The sequence below is a fragment of the Pholis gunnellus genome (genome assembly GCF_910591455.1).
Source record: "Pholis gunnellus genome assembly, chromosome: 20".
NCBI classification, from domain to species: domain Eukaryota; kingdom Metazoa; phylum Chordata; class Actinopteri; order Perciformes; family Pholidae; genus Pholis; species Pholis gunnellus.
Genome location: NC_136547.1, coordinates 19,817,335 through 19,837,352, shown reverse-complemented (window position 1 = coordinate 19,837,352; position 20,018 = coordinate 19,817,335). Strand labels below are relative to the sequence as shown.

General features: G+C 41.6%; 1 protein-coding gene across 2 annotated transcripts; it reads right to left on the bottom strand.

The window, feature by feature from the left end:
* Window positions 1-3,251: 3,251 nt before the first annotated feature.
* On the bottom strand, window positions 3,252-15,786 carry LOC306712198 (protein NLRC3-like). 2 transcript variants are annotated; one of them, XM_079181348.1, is made up of 9 exons: window positions 15,706-15,786; window positions 15,368-15,517; window positions 14,960-15,076; window positions 14,002-14,099; window positions 11,431-13,336; window positions 8,577-8,753; window positions 5,310-5,486; window positions 4,435-4,611; window positions 3,252-3,739 (listed from the first exon to the last, which is right to left on the bottom strand). In XM_079181348.1, exons 1-9 carry the CDS (start codon window positions 15,777-15,779, stop codon window positions 3,715-3,717), a joined length of 2,901 nt encoding a protein of 966 aa, XP_079037474.1. In that variant the 5' UTR covers window positions 15,780-15,786; the 3' UTR covers window positions 3,252-3,714. The 2 variants fall into 2 exon arrangements, with proteins under 2 accessions (XP_079037474.1, XP_079037475.1); XM_079181349.1 differs by lacking the exons at window positions 3,252-3,739; window positions 4,435-4,611; window positions 5,310-5,486; window positions 8,577-8,753 and adding an exon at window positions 10,567-11,119.
* Between the last annotated feature and the right edge of the window lie 4,232 nt (window positions 15,787-20,018).

Below are 20,018 nucleotides of genomic sequence, written 5' to 3'. Positions count from 1 at the left end.
ATGAGGGATGATGAAGGATCCTGTCCAGTTAGAAATGAAAAGAGAAACAGCTGATCGACTGACAGCTGGTGAGTAAAAACAAGTACGATACCTTAATAACATGATTTGTGTGTCTCTGTAGATGACCATCATTACCTGAGCTCTGCAGATCCCACCTTTGCCATGAAGACCGTGCTCATCTTCATCAAGTTGGTCACCTGACTCCAAACAAATCTTGTGAAGAATGCAACATGCTGTGACAGTTGCTTTGATATTTGCCACTTCCTTCATGTGCAGACGTTTGATCCTCCTGAACTTGGATTTCAGGAGGATCAAAAGCTCGATGGCCACACGAGCTGCAGCCAGCTTTTGGTTAAAGCGCCGCTGCCTGGCGGTTCGGTGCTCATTATCCCGGTAGGGTTTCATCAGCGTTCTCCACAGAGGATGAGCTGAATCACCGATGATGTGCGTTCCCTCCTGGACCAGGGCCTGAGGATCCTCTTCCTAAAGCAGAGCAACATCAATGATGCCAAATGCTCTGGCATCATGCCAACCAGGGTGACCTTCACTGACACGACAGAAGCTCCGTTTCCTGTTGGACGATGGGATAGAATAGTTTCCGGTTATAAGAGGCTCTGGGATTGTTGCAATGTGGTCTAACAATGGGAATGTGACATCCATGAACAGCACAGACTGTATTTGTAAATCCAGCTGTTTGAAAGTGTAACTGGGACGTGTGGAGTGCTTCCCCTGTCGGCCACCAAATGCAACGGGACAGATGTGTCGTGACCAGGGAACAGAAGTGATGGAGATGTGTTGAAAGTGTAGATTTTGAAATGTTGAATCTGTCGGCCACGCCCCTACATGAGTCCTGGTTAGACAGAGTCCACAGACAGGCGAGAACACTGTGACAGACAGATGGTTTGGTTTGCTGTCTGTTCATAGTGGAGTCCCAGCGTGGTCATAAGGTCCTAGTGAGCAAAGAAGAGACTCACTTCACTTCTGAAGTCAGTGGCTCTGTTCAGAGGAACGACCTCCTCAACACAATGTGGTATTTATGGAACCAACCGAGAAGAAGAAGAATGAAGCTGATACTTTACAGGATTCTAAAGAACTCTTGAACCACATAGGGAGCAGTTATTGAATTATGAAAACCATGTTCCACCACAATGCCATCCTTTTTATGAAACAATAAACATTGTTTTAAATGACATTCCTTGATTATTCTACTGACTTTAGTTTTATAATTTGCCTAAAACTGCAGAATCATCAAACATGAGGATATGATGCTAAATTGACTGTAACCTATATATATATATATATATGGGTCTGATAAGATCACTACATTACAGTCATTTAGCAGACGCTTAGTGGTAATTGCATCAGACTCATGTGCAGCGCTAACAAGTTTGAAATGTTGCCGCTCCAGAAGCAGAGAGGATTTACTGTCTGAAATACTACAATCATTTTTAAGAATCCATCAAATGCGGACGGCTGTTCATTTTGTGTGGGTCCATGTTGGAGTCGATGGCAACGAGAAGGCGGATAAAGCAGCAAAAGGGGCTTTGAAGAGTGGAAGAAATAATGTTAATGTAAATATAAGTAAGTCAGAAGCTAAACAAGAGGAGATGATTATGACAAGACTAAGGAGTGTCCATACTGGTGTGAACAGTTCCCTCTGTGTTATCGGAAAGCATAACAATGGAAACTGAATTTTGTGAAGAAGAAGAAACGAGTCAGCGAGAGAAGTTTTGAAAAAAGGTCTAAGCGAGATGTGAGAGGAGAATATCATTAATGTACTAAAGAGAAGCTTTAGTGACATGTTGGAAACTTTTTAGAGTCAACCAGACTAAAAATTAATTATTTTTTTCTTCTATTTTTTCTATATGTATATAGATATTTATATATATTTTAATATTTATTTATTTACACACATATATGTATGTGTGTATATATATATATATATATATATGTATTTCTTTTCATTTGGTTGTCGCATTAGAGTCCTTAGTCCACACTCCAGGTCAGTGGGTGGCGGTAAAGCGCCCGAAAGCTGTTTGCCAACCGCCATAAAAACACCTTCAGGACTGATGGAGGTGTTGCTGAAGGACTTTCTGGATCTTCTTTTAAAGACTGGAGGATATTTATTAGTCACAAAGTCGTCTGCTTAGTTCAGTGACTCTAATTTAACGGTAAGACACGAGAGGCACAAACGTTACTCTAAAATATACTAAAATACATAATAATGTGACGTTAGACCACATGAAGCCACAACAGCTCTGATCTTTGCAGGAGATGAAATATTGACTGAAAGTCATGATTGTGACTTCATGAACTAATGAAGTCCTGATATCAGGATGACGATGATGAAGACGAGTCTGTAAATATTCATCATCAACAGACTCAGCTTCCATAGAACGACTCTGAGGAATCACGTTGAATGTCTGTAAATGTTTTATTCTGCAGCAGTTTAGCTTTAAATGTTGTTCAATGTGAACGTTGCTGTGAAGCCAGTTTGAGAACTCGTTGTTGTTTTACAGGTTCAGAGAACTTGTGAACAAAACCACCGTGTTGTTGGTAAAAACATGAACGTTGTTTCTGTTTGATTGTCTGACGTTGGATGAAGCTGAGTATCTGCACGATAACGAGGTGAACGATTCATCCAAAGGAGAAGGTTTTGGTTGGTGGTCTCGACGTGCTGCTCACTTTACGTCACTGATTTCACCCCAAAACACGGATTCACCCCAAAGACCCTCGTTGATCTAAAGAGACAGTGAGGATCCTTTACCTGGTCCTGAACCAGTCTGTTAGTCCTGATCCTCTATATGAACCAGTCTCAGTGTAGTCCTGATCCTCTATATGAACCAGTCTCAGTGTAGTCCTGATCAGAGACCGGTCCACCGTGAACAGATCCGGAGGGAGGAGGAGAGCTCAGCTCCCGGCAGCATCAGCTCCTCCTCCTCCAGGAGCAGAGCTTCTCCTCTCTGGGAGTCAACAGCGACACCACGCTGCTGGAGACCCAGGACGTATTGCTGGACCCGCTGGAGGGAAGGGAGGCACGGGAGAACCAGAACCAGGACTGAGAGGAGCAGACTGTCAGACCTGCTGCAGTAACATGAGAGGTTTTCTAAAGAGAGTCTGGAGCTCAGAGACACTACAGCTTTAGACCACAGGGGGCGACAGAACCACCACTAAGTTAAAGTTCCTCACAGTAACTTTAAATACAACAGATCACTAAAGAACAAAGAACAAACTACGATGAACATGATGTGAAGACGGAATGAAAACATGAAAATAAAAGATATTTTTATGTATTTATTGAGTTCAGGTTCAGGTTTTATCTTCTCTTCCTGTTTGTTACAAGCTAATCTGAGTCTGTTATAACATGAGAAAAGGCTGGTATTGGTGGTAATAAGGTAACTTCATACATGTGACATCAACTCTCACTGTTACTGAGAAATATGAGTAAATAAAGTGCAGAACTCCATCGTTCCACAGGGAGGAGCTGCAACAGGAAGCAAAGCAGAAACATCATTTACATGTGTTCATCTACTGTCATGTTGTCATGAACACAACTCATCAGCAGAGACACTTTAGGGTCACAACACATGAAGGAACCAAAGGACTAAACTAAATCCAGGTCCAGGTGCAGTGAGGAGCAGCAGGACTGGAGGAGTCCAGATCCTCTGATGATCCTCTGATCAGATCCAGAGGATCACAGAGATGATGGTGGACTCAGTCTGAGTGAGAATTCTTCCATCTGAGGAGAGAAGAAGAAGAAGAGATGAACGAGTGTTTGCAGAGACTCCCTTCATCAGCTGTCAGTCAGTGATGCAGCTCATCCAGTAGAAAGAGCAGCAGGACTTCAGTCCTTTCAGCTCTCATCTTAACGTATTGGAGTGAACACACTGAGCTCCAAGCTCACACACCTGCAGACACTTTGGACATCAAGTCTGTTCACTCTGCACATTTTACTCAAGTACACAGTGGAGATAAAGAGCTGAGGGTCCTGAACGCATCACGACTGCAGAAACAGAGAGGTGTTCACTGCTCACTGTAATGATGGGTTCAAAGCTGATAAAAACCACAGTCTCACTGACATTTGAACGTCTCATCTCTTTGAAATATTCCAATGAGAGAGAACAGATCAGATCAGATTGATGGATGAGGACCACTGTCTCTATACGTGTTGAGATGCTGTCAGCTGATAAACAGCGGGATTTCCTGCAGACTTGAACACAACAACAACAGTCGTCTTCACATCAACTCAAACACATGATCACAACAAGCTTCTGGCTCGTCTGATTGGCTGACTTTCTGTCCAATCCTGAAGCCTGTCAGCGTTCTCCTCTCACAGCTTCACTGAGAAGGTTGGAGGTTTACAGGAAATACTGGATCAGTGTTTAGTTCAATACTGCTGGAACCAGCATGGACTGAGTCCAACCCTCTACTGACCTCAGAGTCTCCAGTCTACAGTGTGGACTCTCCACAAGATCACACAGCAGCTTCACTCCTGAATCCTTCAGGTCGTTGTCTCTCAGATCCAGTTCTCTCAGATGGGAGGAGGGGTTGGACTTCAGAACTGAGACCAGAGAAGAACAGCTGATCTCTGACAAACTGCAGTTCCTCAACCTGAATAAAGAATAAATGATGAAGATAAGAATCCATTTATAATCCAATCAGATGTGTTCATGTTGTAAATGTGTAGCTCAACATGACTCTGTCCTCATCAATGAGCTGTTCTCTTTGTCGTTGTGTTATTGTGGATCATCATCATGTCAGCCTTCTACACACATCATCCAAATGTCACCACAACATTCATCACCTATTGATGTCAACACAGATGAACACCATGCTGCTGGTCTCAGTCAGGTCTGCAACTAGAGGATCAAGACTATATTGATCCTTTAAACAGCTGTTTTATGAAATATGACTCGATGTGTGTGTGTGTGTGTGTGTGTGTGTGCGTGTGTGTGTGTGTGTGTGTGTGTCCTAAAGATCAACATCAATGATCAGATATTATTTGTGAAAACACATTTAAATGAACAGAAACCAAAAGAAATATTTCTATTCATCAAGTAAACGTCATCAATATAAAACAAGTATTAGTTCAGAGGATCTTCTGTCTACAGATGTGACCATTGACCAACAACTAGAAACATTCATTTACTTTAACAACTAACAGTGGACATGTTCTACAGGTTCTTTAAGAGAACATTCTTTTGTCACTGCAGAATAAAATTAGTTCAAGAAACATGAAAATATGAATAAAAACTAATTTACAACTTTATGGATGTAAGTTGTGTTTTTTCATAAATTACTGAACTGACCTCAGAGTCTTCAGTCTACAGTGTGGACTCTCCACAAGATCACACAGCAGCTTCACTCCTGAATCCTTCAGGTCGTTGTTACTCAGATCCAGTTCTCTCAGATGGGAGGAGGGGTTGGACTTCAGAGCTGAGGCCAGAGAAGAACAGCTGATCTCTGACAACCAGCAGCTCCTCAACCTGAATAAAAAATAAATGATGAAGATAAGAATCCATTTATAATCCAATCAGATGTGTTCATGTTGTAAATGTGTAGCTCAACATGACTCTGTCCTCATCAATGAGCTTTTCTCTTTGTCGTTGTGTTATTGTGGATCATCATCATGTCAGCCTTCTACACACATCATCCAAATGTCACCACAACATTCATCACCTATTGATGTCAACACAGATGAACACCATGCTGCTGGTCTCAGTCAGGTCTGCAACTAGAGGATCAAGATCAGATCAGACCTGTTGGACTCAAAGACGGTTCATGACTTCATTGGTTCCATGAGCTTCTTCTTTGTGTATCTGGTAGCTTAGTAGCTTCATGTGTTCAACAGGAGAGGTCCACATGTGTTCAGGTGTGTCTTCATGTCATCTGTCCATCACCAGAGTTCTTGGTGGCAGTAATCATTCCTCCTGTCAGACTGAGTGTGAAGTGGTCCCTTCATAACACAACTACACTGAAGAAATCACTTCACAAGTTCAGCTGAAACTAATATGAAGCTTCAGCAGTCTGAGTCAGACGAACCAAAGTTACAGACTATTGAGGAGCAGATTCCCTCTTTGAGTTCCTCTTCCTCCACTGAGCTCAACAAGGAAACACTGAGTTCAACCCGCCTGCTACGTACTGCTGAGGAAGGTATTACACAGTACATGTACACGGTACTACACAGTACATGTACTGTACACATGTGTACACAGTACATCGTGTGTACATGTGGATTCACCATCAATTTAACTGACAATATTTAAAATCTACAAAGTTGATTTCTCTCCTCAAAAGTTCTCATTAGTGAATTTAATTATGAAATAGAACGAAGAATGTGCTGTTCCAGCGCTTTGCATTGTGGGATACAGAAGGAGAGGTAGACTGGAGATTCTTTCTGAATCAGTGAAACATCAGGTATTTCTGTCACACAGTAGATTTAGCTTTTGTTAGCATGCTACATGCTACATGCTACATGTTGGTCAAATCAGCACAAACTGCTCGTATAGTACGAGGTTTCAAATACAGCCACTGTCAAACACAACAGACTGACTTGATACATGTGAAGCCTCAGATTAGTTGAGATCAACTTTACAAGTCATTTCTACAGAACTAGACTGTTGATTTAGTCCTGAACATCACAGACAGTGTGGACAGATTACAGACACCAAGAACTCTTCAATGGACGTTTGGACACGTGAGTGTTGTGTTGAGAAAGACCTGAACCAATATGAACCGGTCCTTTAAGAACAACATGTGTTTGTTGTTGCAACCTAAAGGTCTGTGTCTTCAGATAAAGAGACAAAACATGAAAACAGAACCACAGTTAGACCTGCTGTCAACAAGAACCTGGAAACAAGTTAGAACCTTAAACATCTACAGTTTGATGATGTCATTCATCATCATCACTTGTTGAAGAGCCACTTCCACTATGACTGGTCTCAGCTGACATCTTGTTCTAGTAATGACAACAGAGACTTGTGTTCTCAAAGCCTGCTCTGTGGAGACGTGTGGGCCTGTGTTAGGCTGCTGCTTATTACTCTGAGCTCTGCTTTAATCTCACCACAGCAGCTGTGTGGTTGTCTCTGTAGCAGCCTCATCAGCTTCTGATATCATGAAGATCACCACAGTTCACAACTTCACCTTCATTCAGCTTTGCATTCAAGTCTCTCTCTGTTTACACAGAGTTTGTATCTGCTGTCATCAGATCTTCATCCTCCTCCTTCATCTTCCTCACACACTCTACAGCAGGGGTCACTAACAGGCGGGCCGCGGTCCGGATCCGGACCCAGACGCCGTTGTATCCGGACCCAGGACCTAAAACCGATTCTATTTTGACGGAGCGCTTTATTTTAACCGGCGCACCTTTTTCAGCCTTTACGGTATTTGTTCAGCGGTGCAGGAAACACGCCGACCAATGCGTTGTAAATCACATCACGTGATGCAGCTCAGCCAATCAAATAAGAGTATTCTGACAAGTTTACTGACTCGAGTCAGATGTTCACACACCGTGACACAGGGGGGGAGACGAGGAAAGAGAAAGAAGAATACGACAATTACGTGAGTCTCAGCAGCTATTTCACATGACGTTCTCCAAATAGAGGAGAGTGGTCAGCGAGACCAGAGTCTATAACCAAGAATAGACACGAGAGGTTAATTCTCCACACGGGCAGTTTAAAATCAGTTTGTCTCACATGTTCAGAGACCACAACGATTATTCAAAGCGGTGAATGAAGCGATACTACGAGACAAAGAACAACTCTTTGGAGCAAACGTACCATCTCACATCTGAAATGAAGTCACAGAAAATAAACCTGAGATCAGAATCCGAACACATGAGTTCACTGTCCAATGATGTGACCAGAGACAATAGAGCTGAAACAAGTGGTTTAAAGACCACAGATGAAGTCCATGCTCACTAATGTATCTTTTTAGAATATAAGAAAAATATAATATTGATTTCTGATTGACATCACTTCAACCTGGATGAACTGAATTTAAAGCTGCAGGAAAATTCAGTGAAATTCATTTTTCTAAAATGAATTACTTTATTTTAAGATGCACATTTTTCGAAAGCTTTCTGTCAGTTATTCTTTAATCCAGACATTATTTTACTTGAAATGAGAAAACCATTTATTGATGTATTTCTATGTATTATTTATAATTCATCCAGTTAAAAGAATAATAATTGTTAAAATATAATTGATGTGTATTTTCTTTATTTGACAGTTGTTGACACAGAGACGCAACTACTACTACTAGGCTTCTTGAAAATAAATATATATATATATATATATAAAAGGCACTAAATAGTGCAATAGTGCATTGTAATGTTCCGGGCCTTTGCCTGAGGAGATTTTCTCAATCTGGACCTTTTGGTATTTTAATTGAACACCCTGCTCTACAGCCTCATCAGGACTGACATCACCTTCACTGACTGATGGACCACAATGAGAGTCTGTGGAAGCTAAACACTCTCCTGTCAATCACTTAATTTCTCTACTTTCTGTCACTCTAACAAATATTCAGCTTTTGTTTTCAGGCAAATCCTGAAACCTTTCAGTCAGTGAACTGACCTCAGAGTCTCCAGTCGACAGTGTGGACTCTCCAGTCCAGCAGACAGCGGCTTCACTGCTGAATCCTCCAGGTTGTAGTTGTTACTCAGGTCCAGCTCTCTCAGATGGGAGGGGTTGGACTTCAGAGCTGAGGCCACAACTTCAACGTGAGTCTCTGAGAGATGACAGTCAGTAAGTCTGGAATGACACACATATTTCAACATATTATTATGAAAGAGGACATTTAATATTTACTTCCTGCTTCCTGTTTTGATGAACATTAGCTCTTCACATCAGTGGTTCTGCTAATCTCATCTCACTGTGTTTCACATGAAACAATAACTCTCATCACTCTCTCTCCTCCCTGCAGACTTTTAATCTTTGTTTCTCTTTAATGTGCAGATGAAGGGAGACAAAGTGTGGTTACATTGAGGCTTCCATAATGTCCAGTCTGTCAGTGTGATCTGATCCCATGTCGGTCTCCACAAAGTCAGCATGAAGCCTTCTTCATTAGAGAAGCAGTTTAACAACTAGAGCTCCCTGCTGCTGTCAGGTTCACCTCCAACACATCCAGAGACAGCTGAGCAATGTTACAGGACTGAGACACATTACTTGATATTATTAGACCTGTATGTGATTAAATGAACATATTCAACACAATTAAACCAAAGAGGCTGCATTACTTTCAACATGATGTCATCAGAAATATGTTTCCATGAATCAGCATTAAACACATAACATGGTGTTCATAAGATCTTTATAAAAGAGTTCATTTCTGAGTAAAAGAACAAATTAAAAGATTTAAAAACAGGACGATGTAAATAATGAAACTTTAAAATGAAAAGTTGAATTCATGAACAATAAAATGCAACATTTCTCGGTTCAACACTCTGGAGTTTTACAGCGACAGTCTTTGTCTCGTATGAAGCAGTTTATGGAGGCTAATGTGGCTAATGCTAATGCTAAACCTCAGATATATATTGATGTGTAACTGACATCACTGAATCAGTTCTCTGATGTGATGACTTTTCTCTTCTTGTGCTACTAAATCACTGTTACAGCATTCAACATGATCAGCAACAGTTACATACTCAATTTAAATAATTATATTAATGATAAAAACATCCTTTATCTACACTGAACTTAAAAAAAAGTGTTTTAAAGATATAAACGACAGATATACAGTCTATATATATATATATATATATATATATATACACACATATATAAAAATAACTTTACTGCCCCTCATTAAATCCATGCTCTAAAGTAACTGATGAAAGAATTTCTCTGATGTTTCTGACGGTGAGGAACAGACCTGGGTGTGTTTTTCTGGGTAGATTTAGTGATTTGAGGCCTTCAGGAAAACGCTGTTGAGTTATTTTTCAGTCTTTCTCTAACTGGGAATGTTGGTTTTGGCAGAAGAAGAAGAACTCAAACATGTTTATTATGTAAAACTGTTTCTTATTAGTAGTAGAACTATTAATACTGCTCAGTAAACATCCTGCATTCAAATATTTACTTTAAGTAAAGAGAGAAAGATAAAGATAAATCATATTTTTAAACTAAAGTCAAAGTGGCTTTATTGGCATGAAAGTTAAAAAACAATGTTGCCAAAGTATCAAAATACGGAATAATATGACATTAATAATAATATTAGGATTATTGTTAACGTCTGTTAAAGGTGGAGCTTACATGATGCTGGATAGTTTAATAAATAATAATAATTCATATTTTAATTCTTAATTATTTTGTGAGTCAAATGTGAATCTTCAACATTTAACATTTGTCTGTCAGGTAAATGTAGAACTACAATGTTGTCCTCTGAAGTAGAAGTACATCACATTCCATCTGACCCTACAGGGTCTGGATCTTAGGAGACATACAAGGACTTCATGTGAACCACAATAACAATACTTCTTATTCCTCAGCTGGGTAAAGGTGAATTCTACTAAAGTAGAAATCTGAACTCCTTCGTGGAGGCAACGGATAAAAGAATCAACATCCTGCAGTTGACCTGAAAAGATGTTGAATAGTTTGAGGAGGAAACCAGCAACGTATGAAAACATGTGGACTCTTTTCTGGCCTCACTGCTACCATCATTACAGCCCACTGGCTGTGAAGGAGTCTAACATGTGTCCTCCTGTGCTCTCATTGGCTACTTCATGCTGTCATACGAACTTCATTCACATACTTTAGGACCTCACATCTGACTTTATTGAAGTTTCTATATTAATACAAATTAAAAGTCAATTCATGTAAATGTATGTAAACAGTCTGAGGTAGAACCCTGAACTCAAGTTGGTTTGTTGTTGTTTTCTGGTCCTATCTTTAAGAAGGGGGCGTGGCCTGATACAGATGGTATTTAAACTCTTCAGCATAGTGTTAAAATAATCAGGTGTTACCTGTAAGTGTGATGATGTCAGACACCTTGTAGAAGCTCCTGATGTAATAATAACTAAAGTACATGAAGTGATGACTGTAAAATACTGCTACATGTTGTGATGAAAGCTCAAACACAACCTCTAAAGTCCTTCATTTGTTTCACCAGGTTTGCATGTCGCCTCCATCACCCAAAGGAAGATAAATAGAGGAAGAATGATATCAATATAAAATATAACAATCATGAGGAATAAATAGAATAACTGTGTTCATTAACTTCACAGTGAAAACTAAACCAACTGAAACTGAAACATGTTTTCACTCGCAGCATTTCAAACATCAAGAACATCTGTGATGAAATATAACTGAATTATAATTTAGTATTAAACAACTGGAACACTATTTTAAGAATATGAATTTCATAATGTCTATATTAGAAGAACTAAACTACTGATCTACACTGATTCATGAAGTTAATCACATCTGGACTTACCGAGCCTTTCTGCAGTTCCTCACAGCTAGAATCAGTCTCCGACGTCCCTCATCTGTTGTGTTGTACTCGTTCAGGTCCAACTCATCCAGAACCTCCTCTGACATCTGCAGCATGTAGGACAGAGCTGAGCAGTGGATCTCTGAGAGTTTCCTCTCTGATCTGTTCTCTGACTTCAGGAACTCTTGGATCTCCTGATGTACTGAGAGGTCGTTCATCTCCATCAGACAGTGGAAGAAGTTGATGCTTCTGTCAGGAGAGATATTAATACTCCTCATCTCCTTCAGGTTGTTGATGGCTCTCTGGATGATTTCTGGACTGTTGTCTGTCTGACCCAGCAGGCCTCCTAAGAGTCTCTGGTTGGACTCCAGAGAGAGGCCATGAAGGAAGCGGACAAACAGGTCCAGGTGGCCATTTTTACTTCTACGGGATTTCTCCATGGCTCTCTTCAGGAAGTCCTCCAGAGATGAATACTTGTCATCTTCTCTCATGAAGTCGTCCAGAGATGAATACTTGTCATCTTCTCTCATGAAGTCCTCCAGATATGAATACTTGTCATCTTCTCTCATGAAGTCCTCCAGAGATGAATACTTGTATTTCCCCATAAAGTCCTCCAGTACCTCTGTCTTCCTGTTTGTGAAACAGTGGAACATGTAGACTGCAGCCAGAAACTCTTGAACACTCAGATGAACAAAGCAGTAGACTGTTTTCTGGAAGATCACGCTCTCTCTTTTGAAGATCTCTGTACAAACTCCTGAGAACACCGAGGCCTCCGTGACATCAAGACCACACTGCTCCAGGTCTTCTTGGTAGAACATGATGTTTCCTTTCTCCAGATGTTCAAACGACAGCCTCCCCAGCTTCAGAAGAACTTCCCTGTCAGCCTCCGTCAGCTCCTGAGGACTCGTCTCATGTCCCTCATGGTACTTCTGCTTCTTCCTCTTTGTCTGGACCAGCAGGAAGTGTGAGTACATGTCAGTCAGGGTCTTGGGCAGCTCTCCTCTCTGGTCTGTAGTCCACATGTGGTCCAGAACTGTAGCAGTGATCCAGCAGAAGACTGGGATTAGACACATGATGTGGAGGCTCCTGGATGTCTTGATGTGTGAGATGATTCTGCTGGACAGCTCTTCATCACTGAACCTCCTCCTGAAGTACTCGTCCTTCTGGGGGTCGGTGAAGCCTCGTACTTCTGTCACCCTGTCAACACGTGAAGGAGGGATCTGATTGGCTGCTGCAGGTCTGGAAGTTATCCAGACGAGAGCCGAGGGAAGCAGCTTCCCCTCGATGAGGTTCGTCAGCAGCACGTTGACCGATGCCTTCTGTGTGACGTCAGACACGACCTCATTGTTGATGAAATCCAATGAAAGTCTGGTTTCATCCAGACCATCAAAGATGAACACAACTTTACAGACAGAGAGCTTCTCTGCTGGGACCTTCTGTAATGTTGGATGGAAAACATGGATCAGCTCGAGAAGACTGTACTGCTCATCTTTGATCAAGTTCAGCTCCCTGAACGAAAGCAGAACCACCAGACTGACATCTTGGTTCTCCAAACCCTCGGCCCAGTCCAGAGTGAACTTCTGCACCGAGAAGGTTTTTCCAACTCCAGCGACGCCGTTCGTCAGAACGACTCTGATGCGTCTCTGTTGGTCAGCTGAGGCTTTGAAGATGTCGTGGCACTTGATCGGAGTGTCATGGAGGGTCTTCTTCTTGGAAGCTGACTCCAGCTGCCTGACCTCATGTTGGGTATTAACCTCTTCACTCTGTCCCTCTGTGATGTAGAGCTCAGTGTAGATCCTGTTGAGGAGGGTTCCACTTCCTGTTTCATCACTTCCTTCAGTCACACATTCACATCTGTTCTTCAGACTGATCTTATGTTCATCTAAAACCTCCTGCAGACCACTATCTCCTGAAACAGAGAAACCAGAGAGAACATATAAAGAAGATATGATATTGATTTGACTAAAACAATCAGTGAACAATGAAATCAGGCTGATATCTGAACCTACAAACGGGGACACGTGAGTGAAAGTAACTTTCAGTTAGATTCAGTTAGAAGCTACTAAAGTAGTGAGATGTGAACACAGAGAGCTTTCTCTCTGGTCACCAGCACAGACAGTGTTGATCCAGTCAGTGTAGCTACAGACGTGGCTTTGGTTTGAGGGAGGAGACCGTTATTGAGAACATTACATCAACTATGTGTTGATTGTTCTTATTTCCTGTTTTGTTGAGCTGTAGCCGACAGACAAAGTTAATAGAGCGACTGTTAAAAGTCCAGTTATGAACGACGTGGATCAAAGATGTGTGTCTGTGTTTTAGTTGTTATAAATACATTCATCCTCACATTGAGTTCATATTCCTCACACAGAGCCTGTTGGTTATATTGCCCGGATCGATCTGCTCTTTGAAACACACCGCGGCTCCGTCAAAAAACAGACTAGGACCGTCTATGAATCAATGAGACCTTCTTCCTTTGTGTGTTTACATCCTTCAATCCAACAAGTGTCTCTGTATTAAAACAACACGTCCTGTTTCCAGACATGAAGACATCAGCAGAGAAATGGACAGTCTTACTTTGGACACTTCTGGTCTCACTGGCTGTCTGCAGTCCAGCTCTGGTTCTGGATCTGGACGTCAGCTCCTCCTCAGAATCATGACTCCTCTTCTTCTCTCTGTAAAGACATTTATTTAGAACTAAAATGATTTGTTGGTTGTTGATGAAAAACATCCAGATGTGGACTAAAGTGTGTAGAAGCTCAGATGTTCACAGAGAACAGTTAAAGTGTTACTTTTCTCTTTGAATTCAGCGTTCAGTCTGTCATGAAAATGTTCTTTTATTGAAACTCTCCTGCTTTCATGAACTCTAATCAGCTGCTTTTCCTATCAGGCTGTCTGATGAAACATTTAGTGATCTGTCTGTAGTTTGTTTAGAACTAACTCAACACTTCCTGCAGCTCCTTCACAGTAAAAGTCCTCCATTAAAGAGAGCTGATCATGTCCTTTACTGTGTCACAGTGTCTGTGATCAGCTCAGCTTGAGTTGGTTGTGTTTGAACTGAGGTCAGAAGAGGTCTACATGTTGTGGTGGACCAACAGTCTAACACACAGCATGTAACAGTGGAGTCTCAGGTTCAAGTCCACACACTTTCCTTCTTCATGTCTGTTTTCTGTCACTTTCTACTGTCAACTATCAAATGAAGGATCAATTCAAACGTGATGAAAACAGAAGAGCTCCAAATGCACAGTTGACCATTTCCTGTCTGGTTTTTGTCAGCAGAGAACTTTTACATCAGTTCTGCTCATGATGTTTGTTCTAGACCTTCAGGATCAACATCTGGAGGAGAGAGTCTGAACTCAAAGGTCCACTTACTAAAGATTTAAAGCTTCACACTGAAAGCTCTGAATCTGTAGGAAGTGAACCTTTGAGCTTCATCTCATGAAAATATAATATAAATCTTTGAGCAGAACATTTAGTCTTCATCCTCAATGCATCATCTTCATCAGGTCAGCTCACAGTAAAAACAGTCTCTTACTGTGTGTCTGAGGGTCCAGGTTCACTACTGAAGCCTGGAGGTTGATCTTTGGACCGATCACTCTTCATAGACAGACAGATGGATCCTGGAGACTCTGCTCTCTGTCTGGACTGAACTCTGCAAACATCAAGATAATTTTATTCAGAATGAATCTTTGATAACAACAAAGACATTCAAGTAGATCTGAATACACAAACTACTGTTACTGCAGATATTTAGAAGCTTTTAAAGTTTGTAGTTGTCCTCTTAGATTACATCACAGCTTTTCTAGGTGACTGACAGCTGTCACTGCTACTAAGAGGAAGAACCTCAAACTCAACTCAAAACCTCTAAATCTACAGAGAACACTGTCAGAGGTACAGGAACTGAAAATGACTCCTATGAATGAGTTAGTAGAAGTTCTCTTACTGTGTGTCTGAAGGTTCAGGTTCTTTACTGAACTTGAGAGGTTCATTTTTGGACCAATCACTCTTCATAGACAGACAGCCGGAGACTAGAGACTCTGCTCCGTCCTCCTCTTCCTCCTCACAACCACTCATCTTCTGATCTGAAGTCAGTCTGAGAGAAAAACATTAACACTGACTGTGAGCTCACGACACAAGAATCAAGAGGAGAGAACAGGAAGTCACACACACACACACACACACACACACACACACACACACACACACACACACACACACACACACACACACACACACACACACTTTGACAGTAAAACAATCACACGTTGGATCAACACTCACCCTGCCTCAGCCTTCAGCTTCTCTCCTTCTGCTCTGTGACTCAAAATGGAGTCTGAACTTTCTGATGAACACATCAGGGTTCTCTTCCTGTTCTCATGTACCTGGATCACATGACCACTGTAGCTCCGCCCCTCTTCATTTACAGGAAATCAGGTGAGTTCCTGTAGAAGTGTGTGGGTGTGTTGAGAGGGGAGAGAGAGAGAGGCAGCCGGTAAGAGAGCTGAACTTTGCAACAACTGAGAGAGTGTTTTCTGTGTGACAGGAGGACGTGGGTTAAGGTGAACCACCGATCATCTGACCCTCAGACCCTCAGGGGCCCCCCAGGTCTGGGTCCCTCTGACCCTCAGGAGCCCCCCAGGTCTGGGTCCTGTCCCCGTCTCTTGTCCCTTTACACAAACAGTTTGACATCCTGAAGGACTCTGGTGACTCCATAATAGGTCTCCTATCCAAACACAAGGAGCACAGTCAGTGGGAGCAGGTGTGCAGCCGGTTTATGGAGCTGTGATGTTTGGACTGCTGCTTCAGGTTTTACATTTCTTAAATTTACGGTTGTATGATTTAGAAATGATGCCATCTTCACATGTATTTATTTATATCAATGTTTCAATAAATATGACATCCAAGAACTAAAATATGCCCAATCTTACATCCTCAATTATAATAATAATATAGTTAAATACATAAAAACACATCCAAACTTAAAGAGCACTGTGAAAAGTACATTTATTGTTTTGGAAAATCCCATTTGTGTGACCTCAACATATTGAAAATACATTTGTTACATTTTTGAGATTAAATATAAAATATCATAAACATCTCATATGCCCGTTAAGATGATTAGTTCTGTTAAATGTATTAGTTATTTATTGTACTGTTACATTAAAGCATAAGAAAAACATTCTTGAACGACATCTGGAAAATCAGCAACACACACACACACACACACACACACACACAACAGCGATCACTGTGAAGGGCGTGTCTGTTGTTCCCACAGTAGATCTGCTCCACTTCAAGCAGCTGAGGTCTTTTCTCCTCAAGGAATCGGGGACATAAAGGGCCCTGAAGGACCTGAAGGACCTCGGTTAAACCTGCAACAACGGACAAAGTAACGATCATCATGAGGGATGATGAAGGATCCTGTCCAGTTAGAAATGAAAAGAGAAACAGCTGATCGACTGACAGCTGGTGAGTAAAAACAAGTACGATACCTTAATAACATAATTTGTGTGTCTCTGTAGATGACCATCATTACCTGAGCTCTGCAGATCCCACCTTTGCCATGAAGACCGTGCTCATCTTCATCAAGTTGGTCACCTGACTCCAAACAAATCTTGTGAAGAATGCAACATGCTGTGACAGTTGCTTTGATATTTGCCACTTCCTTCATGTGCAGACGTTTGATCCTCCTGAACTTGGATTTCAGGAGGATCAAAAGCTCGATGGCCACACGAGCTGCAGCCAGCTTTTGGTTAAAGCGCCGCTGCCTGGCGGTTCGGTGCTCATTATCCCGGTAGGGTTTCATCAGCGTTCTCCACAGAGGATGAGCTGAATCACTGATGATGTGCGTTCCCTCCTGGACCAGGGCCTGAGGATCCTCTTCCTAAAGCAAAGCAACATCAATGATGCCAAATGCTCTGGCATCATGCCAACCAGGGTGACCTTCACTGACACGACAGAAGCTCCGTTTCCTGTTGGACGATGGGATAGAATAGTTTCCGGTTATAAGAGGCTCTGGGATTGTTGCAATGTGGTCTAACAATGGGAATGTGACATCCATGAACAGCACAGACTGTATTTGTAAATCCAGCTGTTTGAAAGTGTAACTGGGACGTGTGGAGTGCTTCCCCTGTCGGCCACCAAATGCAACGGGACAGATGTGTCGTGACCAGGGAACAGAAGTGATGGAGATGTGTTGAAAGTGTAGATTTTGAAATGTTGAATCTGTCGGCCACGCCCCTACATGAGTCCTGGTTAGACAGAGTCCACAGACAGGCGAGAACACTGTGACAGACAGGTGGTTTGGTTTGCTGTCTGTTCATAGTGGAGTCCCAGCGTGGTCATAAGGTCCTAGTGAGCAAAGAAGAGACTCACTTCACTTCTGAAGTCAGTGGCTCTGTTCAGAGGAACGACCTCCTCAACACAATGTGGTATTTATGGAACCAACCGAGAAGAAGAAGAATGAAGCTGATACTTTACAGGATTCTAAAGAACTCTTGAACCACATAGGGAGCAGTTATTGAATTATGAAAACCATGTTCCACCACAATGCCATCCTTTTTATGAAACAATAAACATTGTTTTAAATGACATTCCTTGATTATTCTACTGACTTTAGTTTTATAATTTGCCTAAAACTGCAGAATCATCAAACATGAGGATATGATGCTAAATTGACTGTAACCTATATATATATATATATATGGGTCTGATAAGATCACTACATTACAGTCATTTAGCAGACGCTTAGTGGTAATTGCATCAGACTCATGTGCAGCGCTAACAAGTTTGAAATGTTGCCGCTCCAGAAGCAGAGAGGATTTACTGTCTGAAATACTACAATCATTTTTAAGAATCCATCAAATGCGGACGGCTGTTCATTTTGTGTGGGTCCATGTTGGAGTCGATGGCAACGAGAAGGCGGATAAAGCAGCAAAAGGGGCTTTGAAGAGTGGAAGAAATAATGTTAATGTAAATATAAGTAAGTCAGAAGCTAAACAAGAGGAGATGATTATGACAAGACTAAGGAGTGTCCATACTGGTGTGAACAGTTCCCTCTGTGTTATCGGAAAGCATAACAATGGAAACTGAATTTTGTGAAGAAGAAGAAACGAGTCAGCGAGAGAAGTTTTGAAAAAAGGTCTAAGCGAGATGTGAGAGGAGAATATCATTAATGTACTAAAGAGAAGCTTCAGTGACATGTTGGAAACTTTTTAGAGTCAACCAGACTAAAAATTAATTATTTTTTTCTTCTATTTTTTCTATATGTATATAGATATTTATATATATTTTAATATTTATTTATTTACACACATATATGTATGTGTGTATATATATATATATATATATATATGTATTTCTTTTCATTTGGTTGTCGCATTAGAGTCCTTAGTCCACACTCCAGGTCAGTGGGTGGCGGTAAAGCGCCCGAAAGCTGTTTGCCAACCGCCATAAAAACACCTTCAGGACTGATGGAGGTGTTGCTGAAGGACTTTCTGGATCTTCTTTTAAAGACTGGAGGATATTTATTAGTCACAAAGTCGTCTGCTTAGTTCAGTGACTCTAATTTAACGGTAAGACACGAGAGGCACAAACGTTACTCTAAAATATACTAAAATACATAATAATGTGACGTTAGACCACATGAAGCCACAACAGCTCTGATCTTTGCAGGAGATGAAATATTGACTGAAAGTCATGATTGTGACTTCATGAACTAATGAAGTCCTGATATCAGGATGACGATGATGAAGACGAGTCTGTAAATATTCATCATCAACAGACTCAGCTTCCATAGAACGACTCTGAGGAATCACGTTGAATGTCTGTAAATGTTTTATTCTGCAGCAGTTTAGCTTTAAATGTTGTTCAATGTGAACGTTGCTGTGAAGCCAGTTTGAGAACTCGTTGTTGTTTTACAGGTTCAGAGAACTTGTGAACAAAACCACCATGTTGTTGGTAAAAACATGAACGTTGTTTCTGTTTGATTGTCTGACGTTGGATGAAGCTGAGTATCTGCACGATAACGAGGTGAACGATTCATCCAAAGGAGAAGGTTTTGGTTGGTGGTCTCGACGTGCTGCTCACTTTACGTCACTGATTTCACCCCAAAACACGGATTCACCCCAAAGACCCTCGTTGATCTAAAGAGACAGTGAGGATCCTTTACCTGGTCCTGAACCAGTCTGTTAGTCCTGATCCTCTATATGAACCAGTCTCAGTGTAGTCCTGATCCTCTATATGAACCAGTCTCAGTGTAGTCCTGATCAGAGACCGGTCCACCGTGAACAGATCCGGAGGGAGGAGGAGAGCTCAGCTCCCGGCAGCATCAGCTCCTCCTCCTCCTCCTCCTCCTCCACCTCCTCCTCCAGGAGCAGAGCTTCTCCTCTCTGGGAGTCAACAGCGACACCACGCTGCTGGAGACCCAGGACGTATTGCTGGACCCGCTGGAGGGAAGGGAGGCACGGGAGAACCAGAACCTGGACTGAGAGGTGCAGACTGTCAGACCTGCTGCAGTAACATGAGAGGTTTTCTAAAGAGAGTCTGGAGCTCAGAGACACTACCACTTTAGACCACAGGGGGCGACAGAACCA

What these genes read in the sequence shown, in the direction of transcription:
- LOC306712198 (XM_079181348.1), bottom strand. Translation starts at nt 15,779, where the DNA reads ATGTGTTCATCAGAAAGTTCAGACTCCATTTTGAGTCACAGAGCAGAA. An exon ending in AAGCTGAAGGCTGAGGCAGG is followed by an intron (nt 15,518 to 15,705) that starts GTGAGTGTTGAT and finishes TTTTTCTCTCAG; the next exon opens with ACTGACTTCAGATCAGAAGA. An exon ending in TGAGACCAGAAGTGTCCAAA is followed by an intron (nt 13,337 to 14,001) that starts GTAAGACTGTCC and finishes TCTCTGTTTCAG; the next exon opens with GAGATAGTGGTCTGCAGGAG.